At 39.7% G+C, this 17,556-nt stretch overlaps 2 protein-coding genes across 6 annotated transcripts in view; both read left to right on the top strand.

Moving 5' to 3' along the window:
- The window catches only part of LOC121888075 (LIM zinc-binding domain-containing Nebulette-like), a 121,845-nt gene that overhangs the window by 49,431 nt on the left and 54,858 nt on the right, over positions 1-17,556 (top strand). The window lies entirely within an intron of this gene.
- Positions 1-17,556, top strand: part of LOC121888074 (nebulin-like) — a 75,555-nt gene that overhangs the window by 7,915 nt on the left and 50,084 nt on the right. For all 3 annotated transcript variants that reach the window (XM_042399349.1, XM_042399348.1, XM_042399347.1), the window contains exons 2-14: positions 1,007-1,299; positions 2,823-2,894; positions 6,813-6,914; positions 7,013-7,123; positions 10,030-10,140; positions 10,455-10,565; positions 10,877-10,987; positions 12,606-12,719; positions 13,132-13,239; positions 13,341-13,451; positions 14,562-14,672; positions 14,909-15,019; positions 17,419-17,529. In XM_042399349.1, coding sequence (XP_042255283.1) covers positions 1,018-1,299; positions 2,823-2,894; positions 6,813-6,914; positions 7,013-7,123; positions 10,030-10,140; positions 10,455-10,565; positions 10,877-10,987; positions 12,606-12,719; positions 13,132-13,239; positions 13,341-13,451; positions 14,562-14,672; positions 14,909-15,019; positions 17,419-17,529 — 1,566 coding nt within the window. In that variant the 5' untranslated portion in view covers positions 1,007-1,017. The remainder of the gene's footprint in view (positions 1-1,006; positions 1,300-2,822; positions 2,895-6,812; positions 6,915-7,012; positions 7,124-10,029; positions 10,141-10,454; positions 10,566-10,876; positions 10,988-12,605; positions 12,720-13,131; positions 13,240-13,340; positions 13,452-14,561; positions 14,673-14,908; positions 15,020-17,418; positions 17,530-17,556) is intronic.

Below are 17,556 nucleotides of genomic sequence, written 5' to 3'. Positions count from 1 at the left end.
GGTCAAAGTTGACCCGTTTTCAAATGTTTTTTATATCAGATGTCTTTCATCTAATTGCCTGAAAATCACATGGATGGTTCCATACATACCACACACTTTGCAAGGAAAAGTAATGATCACTACTTTCATTGAATTTTGGGTGTTTTATTAAAATTTATAGCATCTGTGGACTCCTGAGTCAATTTTGACTCGGGTCAAAATTGACCCAGAAGGACAAAAGTCCACAGATGCTATAAATTTTGATAAAACACCTAAAATGCATGCATGGTTGACGGGAAGACAACAGGAGGGTTAAAGATGGCACCTATCAAAATTAATTAAAATTGATCGCCTGGCACATGAGCCAAATAAGTTTTCTAGCTTCCGGGTTATCGTCCGTGTTTCAGTGCTCATCCCGTAGACTTTACATGGTGATGACATCACAAACATTAAAACTGTGACTCTCCCTTAAAGGCGGCGGTTTAACCTGTAACATTTCATTTGTCTGGCAGACGCTTGTCTCTCTTTGACGTCTTTGTTGACCTTTTTAACTTGACGATAGGTCATACAGTGTTTGTGCCTTTAATGGCTGCCAAAGCTTCCGAGCCTTTCCATCAGCGATACTAAGAACCTGTCAGCGGCTGCTTACAGCTGGTTAGTGTTTCCTTCCCCGTCGACCTCCCGCTGCTGCTGCATCTTTTAAATAAAGGACAGTTTTACTCCCTTTTCTTCCACCAGGTCGTATTTCTTGTGTAAAACCTACATTTCTCTTTAACTTTTATGTGAAAATAAACCTTTAAGCAGCTCAGATTATATATAATCTTTTATATTCAAACTCATTTATATTTTTATAGACTTTTATATAATAACATCTGTTGTTGTTGTTTTCTTTTTAATGATCCTGGTCTTGCTTTTATGTTCTTTCTTTCCTCGTTTTTATTGCCTTTGCAGTCGAGTTTGAGTTTTTAAACGTGATGTAACATAAATAAGAATAACAGTTATGAATGAACATTAACTTTGTCCTCAGAGGTGACCGACATGGAGGAAGAGGAGGCCTCAGCTGCTCTGGTGTTGAATGGAGAGATGACAGAGGTTATGAAGGGCGAGACAGTGGTAACCACGACGACGACGACTCTCACCTCTATCGCTGAAACAAATGGAGAAGAAGAGACGGAGAGTGTTGAAACAACGGGAGAGATGGAGGAGGAAGAGGAGGAGGAGGAAGGAAGTGAAGCAGAGACGGAGAGAGGAGAGGAAGAGGATGAAGAGGAAGTGGTGGAGGGTAAAGGAAAGAATCTGTTGGGACAATGGGAATCAGAGGTGAGAACTTTAAACAGCACAAACAACTTAAAGTTTAATATTCAACAAATTTGACACAAAATACAAGAAAATTGTGTTGTGAGATTCATAAATCAGCAAATACTCAAACTTCAGCATCTTGATTTAAGTGTTTAATGTTGCAGCGATGTATTTATTCACGTAAGGAGCCGGTTAATTAATTAATTTATCTTTTAGATTAGACAGAAAAATCTGACAGTAACGTCTCTGTTTCAGCTTTTTTGGCCACTTATGTAAAAACAACGTCGACTTTAACTCATTTCAGTCATCAGTCCAAAACAACATGAATATGTCTGACAAGAAATTCTTATCACAAGGTCCACTTACTTGATATTTCCAGAGCTTTCAGTCATGAAAGCAGTGATGATATGAGAACGGACGTTGGGTCATGTCTGGCATTCTGTCTCCTGGATTCATTCAGACGTTTGCACCAGAAACAAACCACATCAACTGTCTGTGAACAGCAGAATAAAACCAGTCAGGTGTATTGACTGGGAATGGGTCAAAGGTCATCAACCAGGAGTCAGTAACTGGTCAAAGAAAGGAGGCGGACTTTCACATCTGACGCCAGATACTGTTTTTGAAAAGACTTAATTTCGGAAACATCAAACAAGATGAGAGTTTATTATCAAACTGCTGTTTCCAAGATGAAGAATGAACCTTAAATCTGGTTTGATATCATCTGTATTTGACATGAAACGTTTCTTTTTAAGTACTAAGAATAATAGTAGACGATCTATCAGCAAGGCGACACAGTTTTCTAATCTAATTTTAAAGTTGACATTTTTCCAGCAGTGAACTCTGAGCTTTTAAAAGGTTTTTTTTCTTTCTATTTAATAATTTCCCCGTTGAATACACCAGTAATGTTCCCAAACTGCAGCTAAGTCCTGTGTACTGCTAAACATCTTTGAGGATTTTGCTTTTTTTCTTTGATGAAGTCTGCTGAGAGGCAGATTTTGTTGCTCTGCAGAGAAACCCCCCCCCCACCCACCCCTCCCACCCGCCTCGCAGCTCTGACTGTAAGTCTTTGTATTGACCTTAGCGTGGGGCATCGCCTGGCACCGCAGGTTTTTATAAGAGCTTAGAGAGGATTAGTGAAACCACAAATGAAAATGTGCCATTATTAGCCTTTGATAGTGGGTTTTTTTTTTTTAGGGCTGAATCCGGCCTGTTAAGAGCAGGCGAAGGATTAATGGTGCATGAATTAGGAAGGTTGACTCACAGGTCTCTCTGTTACTGTAACTGGGCTCAGATGGATGAATCAGTTTGCTGATATTGTCCTTTAATTACCAATATTAGGTAATATTGATAATAATTCTGGGGTAAAATATGGAGTTTTAGCATCTCATGTTTGTCTAAAGGCCATTTAACTCTGACAAATCCTTTGAGGAAACACTGAATACTTGTCTTTTTGGCATGAAAATGATTAAAAGTAAAAATAAATGAGTTTAAGTGACTTAAGAATAGTGTCAGTGTTGGTAGCTTGTGTATCTGTGTGTTTTCAGGCCTCCTCCGACTCGAAGCCTCCGCTACCAGACCCAACATTCAACAGGAGATGCAGCTTGATCGTCAGTGAGGTAAGTTTCATTCAGTGTCAGTTTATTATTTTATTTGGTTACAACAAACTCTGCTGTGTTTCACTGCTTAGTTTGGTTTGTTTGTTCTGGTGTGAAACTGTTAATAAACTGAACTAAACGACCAGATCGAGCCTTAAAAAAGCAGGATCTTGATCATCTAACAGGCAAATTCTGGTACTGTTTGTTTTTGGTCTGGAAGAAAAAAATGGAACAAACACAAGATTTTATCATTAAATATGGAAATTTTAGCATGAATTCAAAAGTAAAACTGCTTTCAAATCCATCTTCTGGCTGTGAACTGTCAGGGAACCAGTCAATCAATCAATCAATCAATCAGTGTGAAAGTGAGAAGGAGTTAAAACAGGTGTGATGTGTTTGTGTCCTGATCTGTTTATTTTAGACATTCCTCATTAAAAAGTGAGTAATTTTCCCCCCCAACAGGCTATTTTGATAAAAGATGCGTCTTCATCATCATCTTTCTACCTGATCGTTATCATTCATAAAATAAAACTGAGTTGCAGTCTCATAAACGCAAGTTTACATCAACCATAAACCTTAAACTTCCCAGAACTTATGTTCATATATCACTAAAATGCAACAGCAAATATGTTCTGAAGAAAAATGCAATGCCAAAGTACATTTTCTGTCAATTTTATGAGAAATTGTAAGTAGTCTCTAAAATGAAATGAAGTAATTTAATGTGTCGCCACCAAAATTTTTCATCCTTGCTATAAAATATAGACTAGTAGTGACAACAGCAACATTAAACTCTTTATGGATACGTTTAGACTCTGGCAGCACTCGGTTAAGGTTGGAGGAAGATGGTTTAATACAGAACAAAAAGTCTGCAGTGACTTGAAGTATGAGACACAACATGTTAATTAACATTTAACTGAAACCAAAGTGTTTTTATTACCTGAACAGGACGTGAACTTCAGTCTCTGGTGTCGATGTTCTGTATTTTGTCCTCCCATCATCCGACCTGACCACCTACAGAAACAGTGAACATAAACAAGGAAGTGATTACATTTGTCAGCACGACATCATAAGGAAAAATAATTTTGTATTATATTAATGTCATTAATGGAGACAGAGTTTCATTCACATAAAGAGCAAAAAAAAGCTGCACGACTTGTACAATATTTACCTGTAAAATGTAACCGAGTAGAAACTCAAATAAAGTACAAACACCTACAACTGTTATTCAGTAAATCAACAGTCCACCAGTACAGTTTACTGGTGTCATTTTGTTTGGAGTAACACAGTCAACACAACCAATCAGGGGTTATTTTGACATTAGCGTGAACTCAGGAACAGTGACTCATATCTGCTGCAGTTTGCATCTGCTTGACTTTAAACTCATGAATAAAAATGTTTGTGGATGTCCTCTTCCTCCTCCTCCTCCTCTTCCTCCTCCTCTTCACAAATATGAACTGAGTCATCGTCGTCCCATTCAACACAGAGAATAAAAACACCTTCTGACTTCAGCAGCAGCAGCAGCAGCAGCAGCTTTAAGCAGTGAAATGAATGAATGAGGGGTGAAGGTTGTTGTAGGATGTGGGAGGGTGAAGATATCGATTCCCTGGTGTGAGTCAAACTTGGCAGCTCGGCTGTTTTTGCGACGGCAGAATGACTCATCATCAGCTACGGCGGAAGCGAGTCAACTCGCTTTTTTAAAAAAAAAAAAACATCTTCACTTCTTCCTCCAGCTGCTGTCGCTCTGCAGTCTGCCCTCGAACATCTCTATTAATCATCACGCCGCAGGAAGAAGATTCAATGCGGCGTCACTTTCAGACGTTTAACACGCCAGACTTTGGTTTCATTCTCTTCTATAATCAGACTCTAAATTTGCTTCAGTTTTGGAGGCAATCAATCAATCAATCAATCAATGACTTGGTGACAGTAGGTGGGATGAAACACTCTTCCTCTTCTTTTGTTGTTTCTCTTTTAATGTGTCACTCGCCACAATCCTTAAACCCGGATCCACCAATCAGAGAGACGTTGCTGTTACCATGGAGACGATAACCTCTTCAAAGTTGTGCTCATGGCAGCCTGAACGGCCGTGAAACCAGCTACAGTACACGGACAAGAAATGGCACAACATGACGAGAGCTCCTCCCTGACGGTCACATGATCCCTGGTTAGCAGCCAGTGAACCAGTATTTGGTACCATTAAGCACCTTTTTTGTTTCTGGCCCAGTTCGGCTTCGTCTCACAGATTGCGGCCGGCGAGCTTGTCATCTGTGGATTAATTCCATTTTTTTCCTCCTGGGTCTCTCCACGAAAATCTGCCCGTCTGTTGTTAAACCCAAAATCTCCTCTCAGACTCCAGCAAACACTCCAGAAACTTTTGGCAAACGTTTAGTTCAGTCCGTCAGCACTGCGGCGTCGCTGCTGCTGCTGCTGCTGCTGCTCGTCCGTCCTTTAAGTACTGACCTTTAGGAAACAGTCGCTGAGCCAACACACGTTCATGAGGATTCATTTTTCTTTGTTTACCAGGAAAAAATCTGTTAATTTGCAAATACAAATTCCAACAATCATCCTGATACTGAGCAAACAGACTCATACTGAAGGTCTCTACAGGAGTTCATTTGTTGAGTCGGTCTTATAAATTCTCAGTAAATAAGAGCCAACTGTAGCTCAGATGGTGGAATAGATACCCTACTGGGATTAGAGGAAGCATATACAGAGCTTCCTTCAATCTTGATAAATTCCCAATGATGTGAACGTTCCTTCTCGGTTTGACAAACCTGATACGATGTAAAGCAAATCTGTTGTTATGTTCACTTCAAAGGATTCACCAACATTTAATGTTTAAATGACCGAAGAACCAGACAGATTCAAACAGTTTGAAGAACAAAAAAGCTGCACACAAAGGCAGCGTTACAATCAATTAAATGTTTTAAACCAGTCCAGTTTAATAAAGAAAGAAAACTATTATAATTCTAACTTTCCCACTGCAGATTATGACTTTGACTTGCTTATAAAAACCTGTACAGTAAACTGAATATTTGAAATTGTTACCAAATATCTGCTTTAGTTACAGAAACTAAGACACAGTCTGCCTTCATGCTGAGAAATTATTGTCTCCTTCTATTCAATCATAATTGTTCACAGGAGTTTCAACTCTGAGCCTGATGAGAACAGAAAAACTGTGAACAATCAAATATTTGATGGTATTCATACTGCATGCTGCACTCAGGTCTGATTGGAGGGATTTTTAGTCATTGTTCACTGAAAGGAGCCAATCAGGAGAAAGTCCAGCAGTGATGCAGTTATTGTCACCTGTTTATACTGAAACTGGCAGCAGTTGAATAATAGAAGAGACATGTGAGCAGAGCTGTGAGAGGCTTCATGTTGAGACTTTAAAGTGATGGAAAAAACGTATTTAATGCGGTATGTTTTAATTCAAACACTCATAACTGTATATGCATATAAACAGAGGCATTTGGATTCATTTTAAAGCAGTTTTTAGTACATTCTGGGGTTTTTTTGTAACTTTTTCATTAAAAAAGTACACTGTGTGAAGCTCAGCATCACATCTTTCATGTCCTGCTGCTGAGTCAAAAACATTGTAAACTTTCTGTTTCTCAAAGACATCAACACTTAAAAATATTCTTCTTTTTTATGTTTCAGAAACAGCACCAATATGGGCTCGAAGCGTTGTTGTCCTCTTTGTACTCTTTGAAATAAAGAAGAATATTTTTAAGGGAGTATTTCAGTGTTGTGAGTCTTTGAGAAACTGGATGCTTCAAGTACCAAAACTGATATCTGTGTAGTATATACATTCTGTCAGGACAGTCTAACCCTCCTCTGTGAGCTGAACAGTTAGCGTAACGTCCCTCCTGGGATGAAACAGAAGTGCAGCAGAAGTTCAGCTTTAAACACACACACTCTCATGTCTCTTCCACCCTGCAGGTGAAGTACAAGGAGGACTTTGAGAAGATGAAGGGTCAGAGTCTGTTTGTTCCAGGAGCCGAACTCATCCACTCCAAGAACATCAGCGCCGTTATATCTGAGGTCTGAACACACAAACGCTCCTGAACTTATAACTCTCTTAAATCAGCCCTTTGAAGAAACGAGTCCAACTATCTGCGTATTGATCGTTTCTGTTTCAGTCTAAGTATAAGGAGGACGGGAAGAAGGAGGCTTCGGTGTCTCTCTACTCCATCCTGCCAGAGACTCCGGAGACTCAACGCGCCAGAGAGGCTTCAGAGCTGCAGAGTGAGGTAGTTTTACTTAACATCTACTGTAATACACCGGATTTTATTCTCCTGTCTGTCAACTTAGGGATCTGTGAAGTGATGATAATGTAGACAGCAGTAGGTCATGACCACAGTTGCTCCAGAAGACCAGCAGGTGGTGAAAAAAACTGTTGTTTTTACTTTAAACCTGGATTCAATCAAGCCTGCTTTACTTTTCCCCAAAGAGCCAAAGGAGGTAAGAGTTACATCATACATACAACTCTCCATGTTTATTAGTGTCTGAATAGTCACTAAGAGAGTAGAGGGAAGAGTCAACGCTGACTGTGTACAATGATCTAACTGTCAGCCATCCTAGTAGCAGTGTTGGTCTGTCCACTGCTTTGATCCAAACTGAAATATCTCAACAAATATTGGATGGATTGTTGGATTGCAGAGGATGAACTTACTTGACTTTTTCTCTCGCTGCACCATGAGGTTGGCATTTACGGTTCAGTGTAAAATATCCCAACAACTAGAGGTCGGCATCTCAGTTCTTTATTCAAATATCTCGACAGCTGTCGTTTGGATTCCTGTGAAATTTGGTTCACACATTGACGATCCCCAGAGGATGAATTATAATAACTTTGATCTCTTCATTTTGTCCAAGTTTACGACTAAATACCTGAAAAACTCATAACATTCCCATCAGCTTCAGCTGTACTTTATGTTTAGTGCTAAAATGCTGAAATCAAATTAATTTCAGATGTAAAATCTTTTACAACAAAGGTTAAGTGCTGACTAAAAGCAAACCAGAGCTGTACCCATTTTTAGGTAATTGTATTGTTTTTTATCGTACTCCCATATCTGTAGTGCACTGTGGTTTTTATGATGATGAAAGCTATATATTTTAATTACACTGTATATGTATGTAAAGCCCAACTAGGGACAAGAGTTGAAAATTAGCAATTAGCTATAAACTCTCTGTGCAGAACATCAGTTTCATGCTCTGTATCGGAACTATGTTAAATTGCATCGTCCCTATCAAATAAAATAAAAAGAAAAGAATTAGCAAATGTTAGCATGCTAACATGCTAAGCTAACTTGGTGAACAACATACCTGCTAAATATCAACATGCTAGTATTATCCGATATTTTATCTTTACCTTTGTTTTCCTTTTTATGCCCTATTTTACATTTCTGGTTTTACTCTCTTTAATCTTTTTAATCTTTTTCACACTTCAACTTTGTATTATGCTAAAGGCATCATTCAGCATATTGGCCCACTTGCCCCCGATGTCAAAACTAACGCCAGGAATCTTGGTGTTATATTTGACCCTAAATTGAAATTTGAACACCATGTCAATAAAATGGTTCATCCTGCTTTTTTCAACTCAGGAACATTGCAAAAATCAGACCATTACTGTCAGCCTCTGACCTAGAGTATATCATTCATGCCTTCATTTTTTCCCGTCTCGATTACTATAACTCCCTTTTCACTTGCCTTAGCCGAGCTGACCTGTCACGTCTTCAGCTTGTACAAAATGCACCAGCAAGGCTATTAACTAGGACTGGCCACAGATCCCACATCACTCCTGTTTTAGCCTCACTGCATCGGCTGCCAGTGAAGCTCAGGATTGATTTCAAGATTCTCTTAATCACTTATAAGGCCTTACACGGTTTATCTCCTGCATATATATCCGAGCTACTAAGCCCGTATACTAGCATGCGGTCACTTAGGTCTTTCAACCAAAACCTGTTGGCCGTACCACGTGCCAAACTAAAAACCAAAGGCCACTGTGCTTTTGTTAACCCTAACCCCCTAACCCCAATCCTGACTCTAACCCTGACCCTAACCCCAACCCTGACCCCAACCCTAACCCTAACCCTGACCCTAACCCTGACCCTAACCCTGACCCTAACCCTGACCCTGGCCCTAACCCTGACCCTGACCCTAACCCTAACCCTAACCCTGGCCCTGACCCTAACCCTAACCCTGACCCTGACCCTAACCCTAACCCTGGCCCTAACCCTGACCCTGGCCCTGACCCTGACCCTAACCCTGACCCTAACCCTAACCCTGACCCTAACCCTAACCCTGGCCCTGACCCTAACCCTAACCCTGACCCTGACCCTAACCCTAACCCTGACCCTAACCCTAACCCTAACCCTGACCCTAACCCTGACCCTAACCCTGACCCTGACCCTGACCCTGACCCTAACCCTGACCCTGACCCTAACCCTAACCCTGACCCTAACCCTAAACCTAACCCTGACCCTAACCCTAACCCTGACCCTAACCTTGACCCTAACCCTAACCCTAACCCTGACCCTGACCCTAACCCTAACCCTGACCCTAACCCTAAACCTAACCCTGACCCTAACCCTAACCCTAACCCTAACCCTGACCCTAACCCTGACCCTAACTCTAACCCAGACTTTGGAACAATCTCCCCACTTCCATCAGATCAGCTGAATCTGTTGACTGTTTCAAAAAACACCTAAAAACCTACTTTTTTTTAGAACGGCTTTCTCATAACATTTCATAAATTCAAGTGTGATGACTGTATGCTTGCTGTGTTCGTATGTGTGTGATGTCTGTATGTGTTCTTGAATGTGTCTTTCATGGTTTTTGTGTCCCAATGTCACTGTAAAGCACTTTGTAACCTGTTTTAAAAAGGTGCTATATAAATAAAGTTTTACTTACTTTACTCACTTACTATTATTATTCTATTTGGCTGTTCTGAATTCACCTCTGGTGTTTCCTCAGTTCCTGTTTTTATTGAGTCCTTTATTTCTGACATAGTCATTTATTGTTTGTTTGTGAAAAGTGCAAATAAAGTCTGATTGATTGATTAATGTGTTATCAGGCTCACAGTGTTTTAGAGGAGTTGTTAGTAATAAAACAGAACTGACAGTGTTGTGTTGTGTTTGTTTGTTTGTTTGTTTTTCAGATTAAATACAAAGGAAATGTGAAGACGGAGATCTCTTCCTCTCTTTACTCTCTGCTGCCAGAAACCACAGAGACCCAGTTTGTCAAAGAGTTGACTGAGATACTGAGTGAGGTCAGACTGATAGATGGATGTTAGAAGGATGATTGATGGACGTGTTATGATGTAGATGGATGGATGGTAAAATATTTTAAAAATAAAGTTATAAAACTGGGGAAAAGATTTCACAGGATAGATTTATGGATGTTTCTGTTATATCTATTCTAGGTTTTAATTTTCTGAAGGAAATGAGACTATTCCAGTTCTTCTTGCTATAATTAGCTTTAGCTCCGCTGTTTCCAGCCGAGACCTTATTAAAATGTTATTTCCCTGAAAGTCTCGACCACGTTTAACAGTGAAACGCTCTCTCTCTCTCTCTGTCCCTTCAGAACAAGTACAAAGAGGAAGGAAAGAAGGAGATGAGCAGCAGTTTGTACTCGCAGCTTCCTGAAACCACTGAGATGCAGCTGGCCAAGACCGTCCACGAGTTCCAGAGCGAGGTACTCAAAACGTGAAGAGTCTGAGTTATAAAGCCGTCGTGTTTCAACATATTTCATCAGTTAACTCCAGTCTGGGCGTCATGTTGTGCTGCAGCAGCCGAATGTTTGATGAAGCAGCAGGTTCAGCTGAGAGGCAATTTATAAAATATGTAAAGCAGGTTTAGATCTCAGGATAGATTAAGGCTGTATCACTGCCACTAAAACAAATATTGTATGATACTTATTTAGCAATAGTGCTACTGAAAAAAAAGCCGTCTGTCAGAGTGTCGTCACATGACGGACAGATCTCATCTGATCTCCTTCTGTTTCAGAAAAAGTACAAAGCAGAAGGGAAGAGAAAGGCCTCCATCTCCCTCTACTCCCAACTCGCCGACACTCCCGAAATACAACACGCTCTGGAGGTGTCACAGATGCAGAGTGAGGTATTCACACACACACACACACACACACACACACACACACACACACAGATTCTTTTATTTAAACACTCACATGCCGTATGTACTTTACACTAAATAGTTTTTGGTGGCCAAAGAATAAAATTTCCTTTTTTTTTTCAAGCTTGAGGTTGATTCACAATTTTAATCGACTGTTATTTGCAAAATGGAGAATCAAAACATCATATTTTTTTAGACAGTTGTGCAAAAAACAAAATAAATCTAAATAAATACACACAGCTCCTGACTGTCAGTATCAGATGCTTCACTAACTGACCTGCTGCTGTTTGTGTTTTTCGACTAAACATCAGTGTGATATCTGCAGACTGCCGCTAGCTAGCGTTAGCTGTCCGACACGTACTGTAGAGACAAACTGGTAACTGTTCAGTCGACTTCCAGCGCTTCAGCTCTGGTAACCAGAGATGATCCCTGGTCAACAAACACAAACTGAGAGCACAGATCGGTCATTTTCAGTCCGTCCTCCTCGTAGATGTGAAAGCTCGTCCCCACAGTCCTGGAAACAGCAGCAGCTCTCGTCTACGTTACCTTTTGTCCATTTTAGACATTTTACACATCGTGCAAAAACAAAAATTTGAAGCAGTACTTTATAGGTCAACCAGCTGTAAGAAATGAAAGACCAAAGTCCCAGTCCTCATTCTGTGTAAAAATGTTTTCTTAATTTCAGTTTAATATGAGGCTCAATCAGACAGAACACTTTCTGCAGGTTGCAAAACGTGCATTACAATTTAAAAAAAGAACAGTTCGCTGTGTCTTTTGTCGTTTTTTGTTGTTGCTAGTGAACTCAAAGATCTGCACCTTATATTTTTTAGATACTTAGTTAGCTAGTTAGTAGCTAATTACCTTATCTAGTGAATAAACATCTGCATAAAAAATGGACAGGCAGAGGGCTCTGGCTCTGGCTCAGATTGAGGGTGAGATGCTGACACAGGAAGCAAAGATTGTTTAATCTCAAGTACCGCACTGATTTGCCTCCAGGCCTGCTGTTATGTGTTCAGATCATGGTAACTATGGTTGGTTAAATCATGTAGCTCCAGGTACACAGCAACAGCCACCACTAGTTTATCCTCCATGATTGTTGACTCCATTTGTTGTTTTCGTCATCACCACAGAAGCCCCGCCTCTCACTTCATTCCGATTGGACAATCGGGAAAAAACAGAAATGACATCGGGAGCTTTTCTGCTCTGACTTGAAGTTTTTTAAACTCAAAGCATTCAGGGCGTTCCTGCAGAAAACACGAGGCGCTCAGCAACGTAAAGCAGCGAGCAAAAAGCTTCACTCTCATTGAAAACAATAACAAAAAGCCGCCCGACGTAGCTAAAGAGCGCTCTGTCTGATCGGAGCCTTACAGCGGAGTCGCTCTGCTCTGCACTCGTCCATTATGCACAGGAGGAATTATAACAGCAATTTCATAATGTCAACTTATTCACGTACAACCTGTATATATGATTATTGTATTAAAATAGGCTTTGCATGTATAACGTTTACATTCAACTCAAGATACTGGCGATACTGATACAGCTGTCTGTCTGTGTGACTGTTTGTTTCTTACCTTCACAAACTCTCTCTGTGTGTCTCTCTCAGGCGAATTATCGCCCTAAGATGCTGGTTAAAGGAGCCCCTTCGTCTCTTTACTCCCAGCTTCCCGAAACCACAGACATCCAGTTTGCCAGAGAGATGACAGAGCTGCATAGTGAGGTATCAACAAGCTGAAATCTCTGTAACCGATGGTAACCTCATCATTTGGTCTGTTTTTAAAGGGTCATTACACCATATCTGTGTGGAGAGCTTGTTTAATTTGGCTAGACTCAGTCCTACATTTGTTTTAATTAAATAATTCATCATTTAGGCTATAAAATGTCCAAAATAACAAAAGTATTCAGAGCCCAAAATGATGTGTTTTTGCATGACTGATATTTTATTCAACCAGTCCTTCACATGACACTTATCCTGTTTTGGATAACTTTATTTTAAAAAAAAAAAAAAAAAGGAAACTCACTCGGTTGTTCGTCACATAAATTACACGACAATCCATCAAACTTCTGAACTCTCCCAGTTTCAGAGGCAGAGTTTCACCGTAAGCTGCTGACAGATTATTTTGTCTTCTCAGAGTAAGTACAAAGAAGGAAGGAAGAGCCTCTGTCAGAGTTTCTACTCGCAGCTGCCAGAGACGGCCGAGACTCAGTTTGCTAAGACTGTTGCTGAGCTGCAGAGCGAGGTGAGACTCTGATAAATACAGATGTTAATAAAGTCAATAAGTGCACATGATCTAACATCTGCTAAAACCTGCAGTGCTTTAACACTATTGTTCATTTTTAGTCGCGGTACAAGGAGGCGGGGAAGAAGGGCATCAACTCCAGCTTGTACTCTCTTCTCCCGGAGACTTTAGAGACAGTTCACGCCAAAGAAGCTACTGAACTCTTCAGTGAGGTAAATATTATAAAACCACAAATACAATAATAACGATCAGTTAAGTCACTGAGAGTTTAGTACAGTCAGATGTGGATGAAATGAGACAGTAAGTCTGTTCAGAAGTAAAACCACTGTGAGAACTTGTGTGATGTGTTTGACATTTTATGATACTTTTAATGTATTATTGTTTGTGTCTTGTGATGTTTTGTATATTTTCTTGTTGAGTTTCGTGTTTTATGTTTTATTGAATGCATGCACAGTTTATGTATTGTTGAGTTGTCACAGTTCTAAATGTATTTTATTTTTAAGTTTCGTGTATTTTAAAGGTCCATCTAGGGACGGACGTTGTAAACTAGCTCAGCTGGTTATAAATGTGGTGATATGTTGCGTTAGTTCATGCTGTGTATTTGTCCTGATATAAATAAACATTAAACCTGCAGTGCAGAACTTTTACATATAAATGAACATCTGTTACATTCAAGTCTTTCCAAACGAGTTCACACAGTGCTGATTAAGCCGATCAGCACCAGATAAATCTCTCTGTATCTCACAGCATACAGAGTTTTTAAATCTGGTGTCAGGTTTGACATTCCTGCGCTTCTTTCTGCCGACTGAGCCGCCTAGCCTCCGGTTAGCTCTCTGCTAACTTGAATGGGGATAAAATCATTTAATTGTGCAGCTCTTCTAAACTTTCCAGATGTTATCAGATCAAATGGATGAAAGTCTGATGGTGAAATGAGTCATTTCACAGGAGTTGTGTGACGCTCAAAACAATTTATCCTCTGTTTTAAAGCCGCAACATTAGCGACGGAGCAGTCTACGTTGGAGCCTGTGATGTAAGCACGTTGACAGTGTTTTTGTAATAACTCTCACTGCCAGAAGGAGGAGACAAACGTCCTGCTCTACAGCTTTAAATGAATAAAACTTGCAAGCAGGTCAGCTTTCAGTGTCAGGAAAGTGTTGATGAGATATTCTTCTCCGTTCTGTAAAGCTGCCGTTTAGCATCAACTTGTGCAGCTGTGGAGCTCAGCGCTAACGGGAGCTTTGTGATACATGTGGGGGAAAGAAAAAATGCCCAATTATCTGTGTCTCTTGCTTTGTCTTCAGTATGTCTTTGTGTTCTTACAGGTGAAATATAAAGAGGAGGGTAAGAAAGAGATGAGCATCAACTTGTACTCTCTGCTGCCTGAAACCATCCACACACAACACGCTAGAGAGGCGTCAAACCTGCAGAGTGAGGTACTCAAACAAGCTACTTATTTGTGTGAAATCAATCATTTGTGACATTTTATTTATTAATGAATAGAAATCATGTCGTTATCTCTTACCCAGTTTATAAAAGATTTTATATTTGCTGATGTGAGCGCTCACTAGTTGTTATTGAAGCAGAGTAATTTAAATGAGCTTAAAGGTAACATCTTATCTTTATTTGATGTTGTTTTGATGTTGCATCGTTGCGCTTCTGTCTCCTGCAGGTGAAGTATAAAGAAGGTCTGAAGCAGAAGATTCAGAGCAGTTTGTACCATCAGCTCCCAGAAACCACAGAGACACAGCTGGCCAAACAGCTGTCTGAGCTGCAGAGCGAGGTACAGCACAGGACGCCACCACAGTAACACACTTTTAATCTGGTTTAAAACAAAACTTTAAAAACACATTTAACAGAAATGAGCTCAAATTAAAGCTTCAAGCAGCGTTAGTCGGGACCTCGCACTCTGGCCCGTAGGGATCAGATCATTTTGCTTTTTAAAAATGAGGGATATTTATTACAAGTGTGGTGTGCTTTTGTTTTGAAAGATTGATTGACAGGATGAGAATTATCTGCAGGGTGAGACATGTCATCAAGTCTTTTTTTCAGAAAAGTAAAGACTTTTAACCCACATGACCTGGTCAGTTTGATTTGAATGGAGAGTGTGAGCAAACCCACACCTATTTGAACATTTACTGCTTCCACATAGTTTTAGATACAAACTTCATTTGAACTTTAAATGAGTCACGAGACTTTGACCTACAAATCTTGAATTTACATGTTTTTTCTATCTTTTATTGTTTTTGAGATATTAGAGTGTGAGTTTTAAAGTCTTTTCTTGCTCCTCCTGTGATTTTATAATGAGTGTGTATTGCGGAATGTTTCACAGCACTGAGGGAGTGACATCATCAGGAGCAGTTGGAGAGGAGGATTTTAGAGTACGCTTCTTGTGAAATCTCCTCATAAATCCCATGACTTTGGCCAAATCTTACATTACAAATCATTTTATAGTAGGAAACTTCGTTGAGAATCCATTGATACAGGTTTGAAAGTGGTCAGACTTATAGTTTAGATGTCAGAAGCCTCAGTTTGACATAAAGTTCATGCCCATAGATTGCCTCCCCATTGTTTTACATTGTAAGGGTGATGTGGCACTGCAACTTTCAGGGCTTATAAAATCCAAACCGTTCCAGTGATTACAAAGTTTTTAACAACTTTTTTTCAGCACAGTGTCATAAGTCACCTATTAAAGTTTGAAGCAGGTACCATTAACGCCCTCCTCTTAGATAGCATTTGTTCGGGGGCCAAAATTGGGGCAAAGTCTTATTTTGAAAGGCTGATTGCGGACTTCCTGTTGGATTTAGGTCAGGGGTGTTAGCGTATGATTCGTAGGTCTTGATGAGACAAATAATTGAGTTTTGGTTTGATCTCTCTACGACATTCCTACGGGCTGTGGCGGCCATTTTGTTACATAGGTGGCGCTAGCGAGCACATTTTGGCTCTTTAGGGGTTAATTTTTACATTTTATCAAATATTTCACCAGACCTGATGTGCGTGCCAAATTTGGTGAGTTTTTGAGCATGTTTAGGGGGTCAAATTTAGGGTTTAAGTGGCGTAATAATAAAGAAAAAAACAAACACACAAAAAACAATAGGGTGACTACTGTTTTACAGTAGTCTTCTGCCTTTTGGTCTCGGTCCCTAAATATATACAGACACACTAAGACATTTCTAGCAATAACAGAAAAGTTCTTCTTGTATTTATTTTCATGCATAACTTTCTGGATTTTCACCTCTGCAGCAGCACTGCAGAGAACAGCAGGAGTTTGAAAATAATGACACAAAAGGAGGAAGAGCATTCACACAGTTCACACGCCGACTGAATAAATATTTAAAATATATTTTACTGCTGGATAATGAACAGACGGGGTTGGAGGAAGTTGGAAAAGGCAAAGCAGCTTTTATGGAAGAATGACAGCTGCTCCAACATGATGCTGACATGTAAAATTATCAGAGTATTGAGACATTAATATGTGTGTTTGTGTGAAAGATGTTAAAGACACCTGCTGATGAGTCTTCTTACAGGGAGAAGAAGGAGAGAAATGTTCAGTTTTTCCTGCTGTTTCTGAGTTCAGAGTCACAGTAGATCAGCAGCAGCGAAGCAGCAGGAAGTAAAATTATAACTCTGCAGCTGTAACTTTAATAAAGGTAGAAGATGAAGAGAGTTTCACTAAATATTCTCTTCTGTTGTGACAGTGAATAACTGTGTTCTGTAGAGCTGCTCTCAGCCGTCAGTTTGAGCTACTTCAACTCTGTGAAGCATCATTTAAAAGCTCTCATGAAAAATTCAACCCGCTAAAACCCAAAATGAAATGATTTCTAAGGCTACTGAGTGATAAAACACTGCTTTATTTCTGCTTAAATTAACCAGTTAAATTAATGTTGTATGTTGTTAAAGTAGGAAACAAGAATACATCAACAAACATTGTTTAAACATGAATTTAACCCTAATTTAAGGTCTTTTAAGGTCTTTTAAATGGTTCATCAATTAGCAAAGCTTCTAGCTTTTAAGGTACATAACGAGTTTCCTTTAAATGATACATTATGCAATTTTAAATATTTGAAAACTGTAAATAAACAACTTAAGTAGTTACAGTAAAAATGGCTGCAGGGGTTTTAAATATCAGTTTTCTTCATAAATGAAACTTAAAACAACTTAAACCTGTTGTGACGTCTGCAGGTGAAATATAAAGAAGCGGGAAAGAAGGAAGTGAATTCCTGCCTTTACTCTCTTCTCCCTGAAACTCTGGCGACGCAACACGCTAAAGAGGCTACGGAGCTGCTCAGAGAGGTGAAGCTTCACCTTCAACACCCTCAT

Source organism: Thunnus maccoyii, chromosome 21, assembly GCF_910596095.1.
Source record: "Thunnus maccoyii chromosome 21, fThuMac1.1, whole genome shotgun sequence".
NCBI lineage: Eukaryota > Metazoa > Chordata > Actinopteri > Scombriformes > Scombridae > Thunnus > Thunnus maccoyii.
Note: the sequence above shows the minus strand (reverse complement) of the source record. Positions and strands in the feature narration are given on the sequence as shown.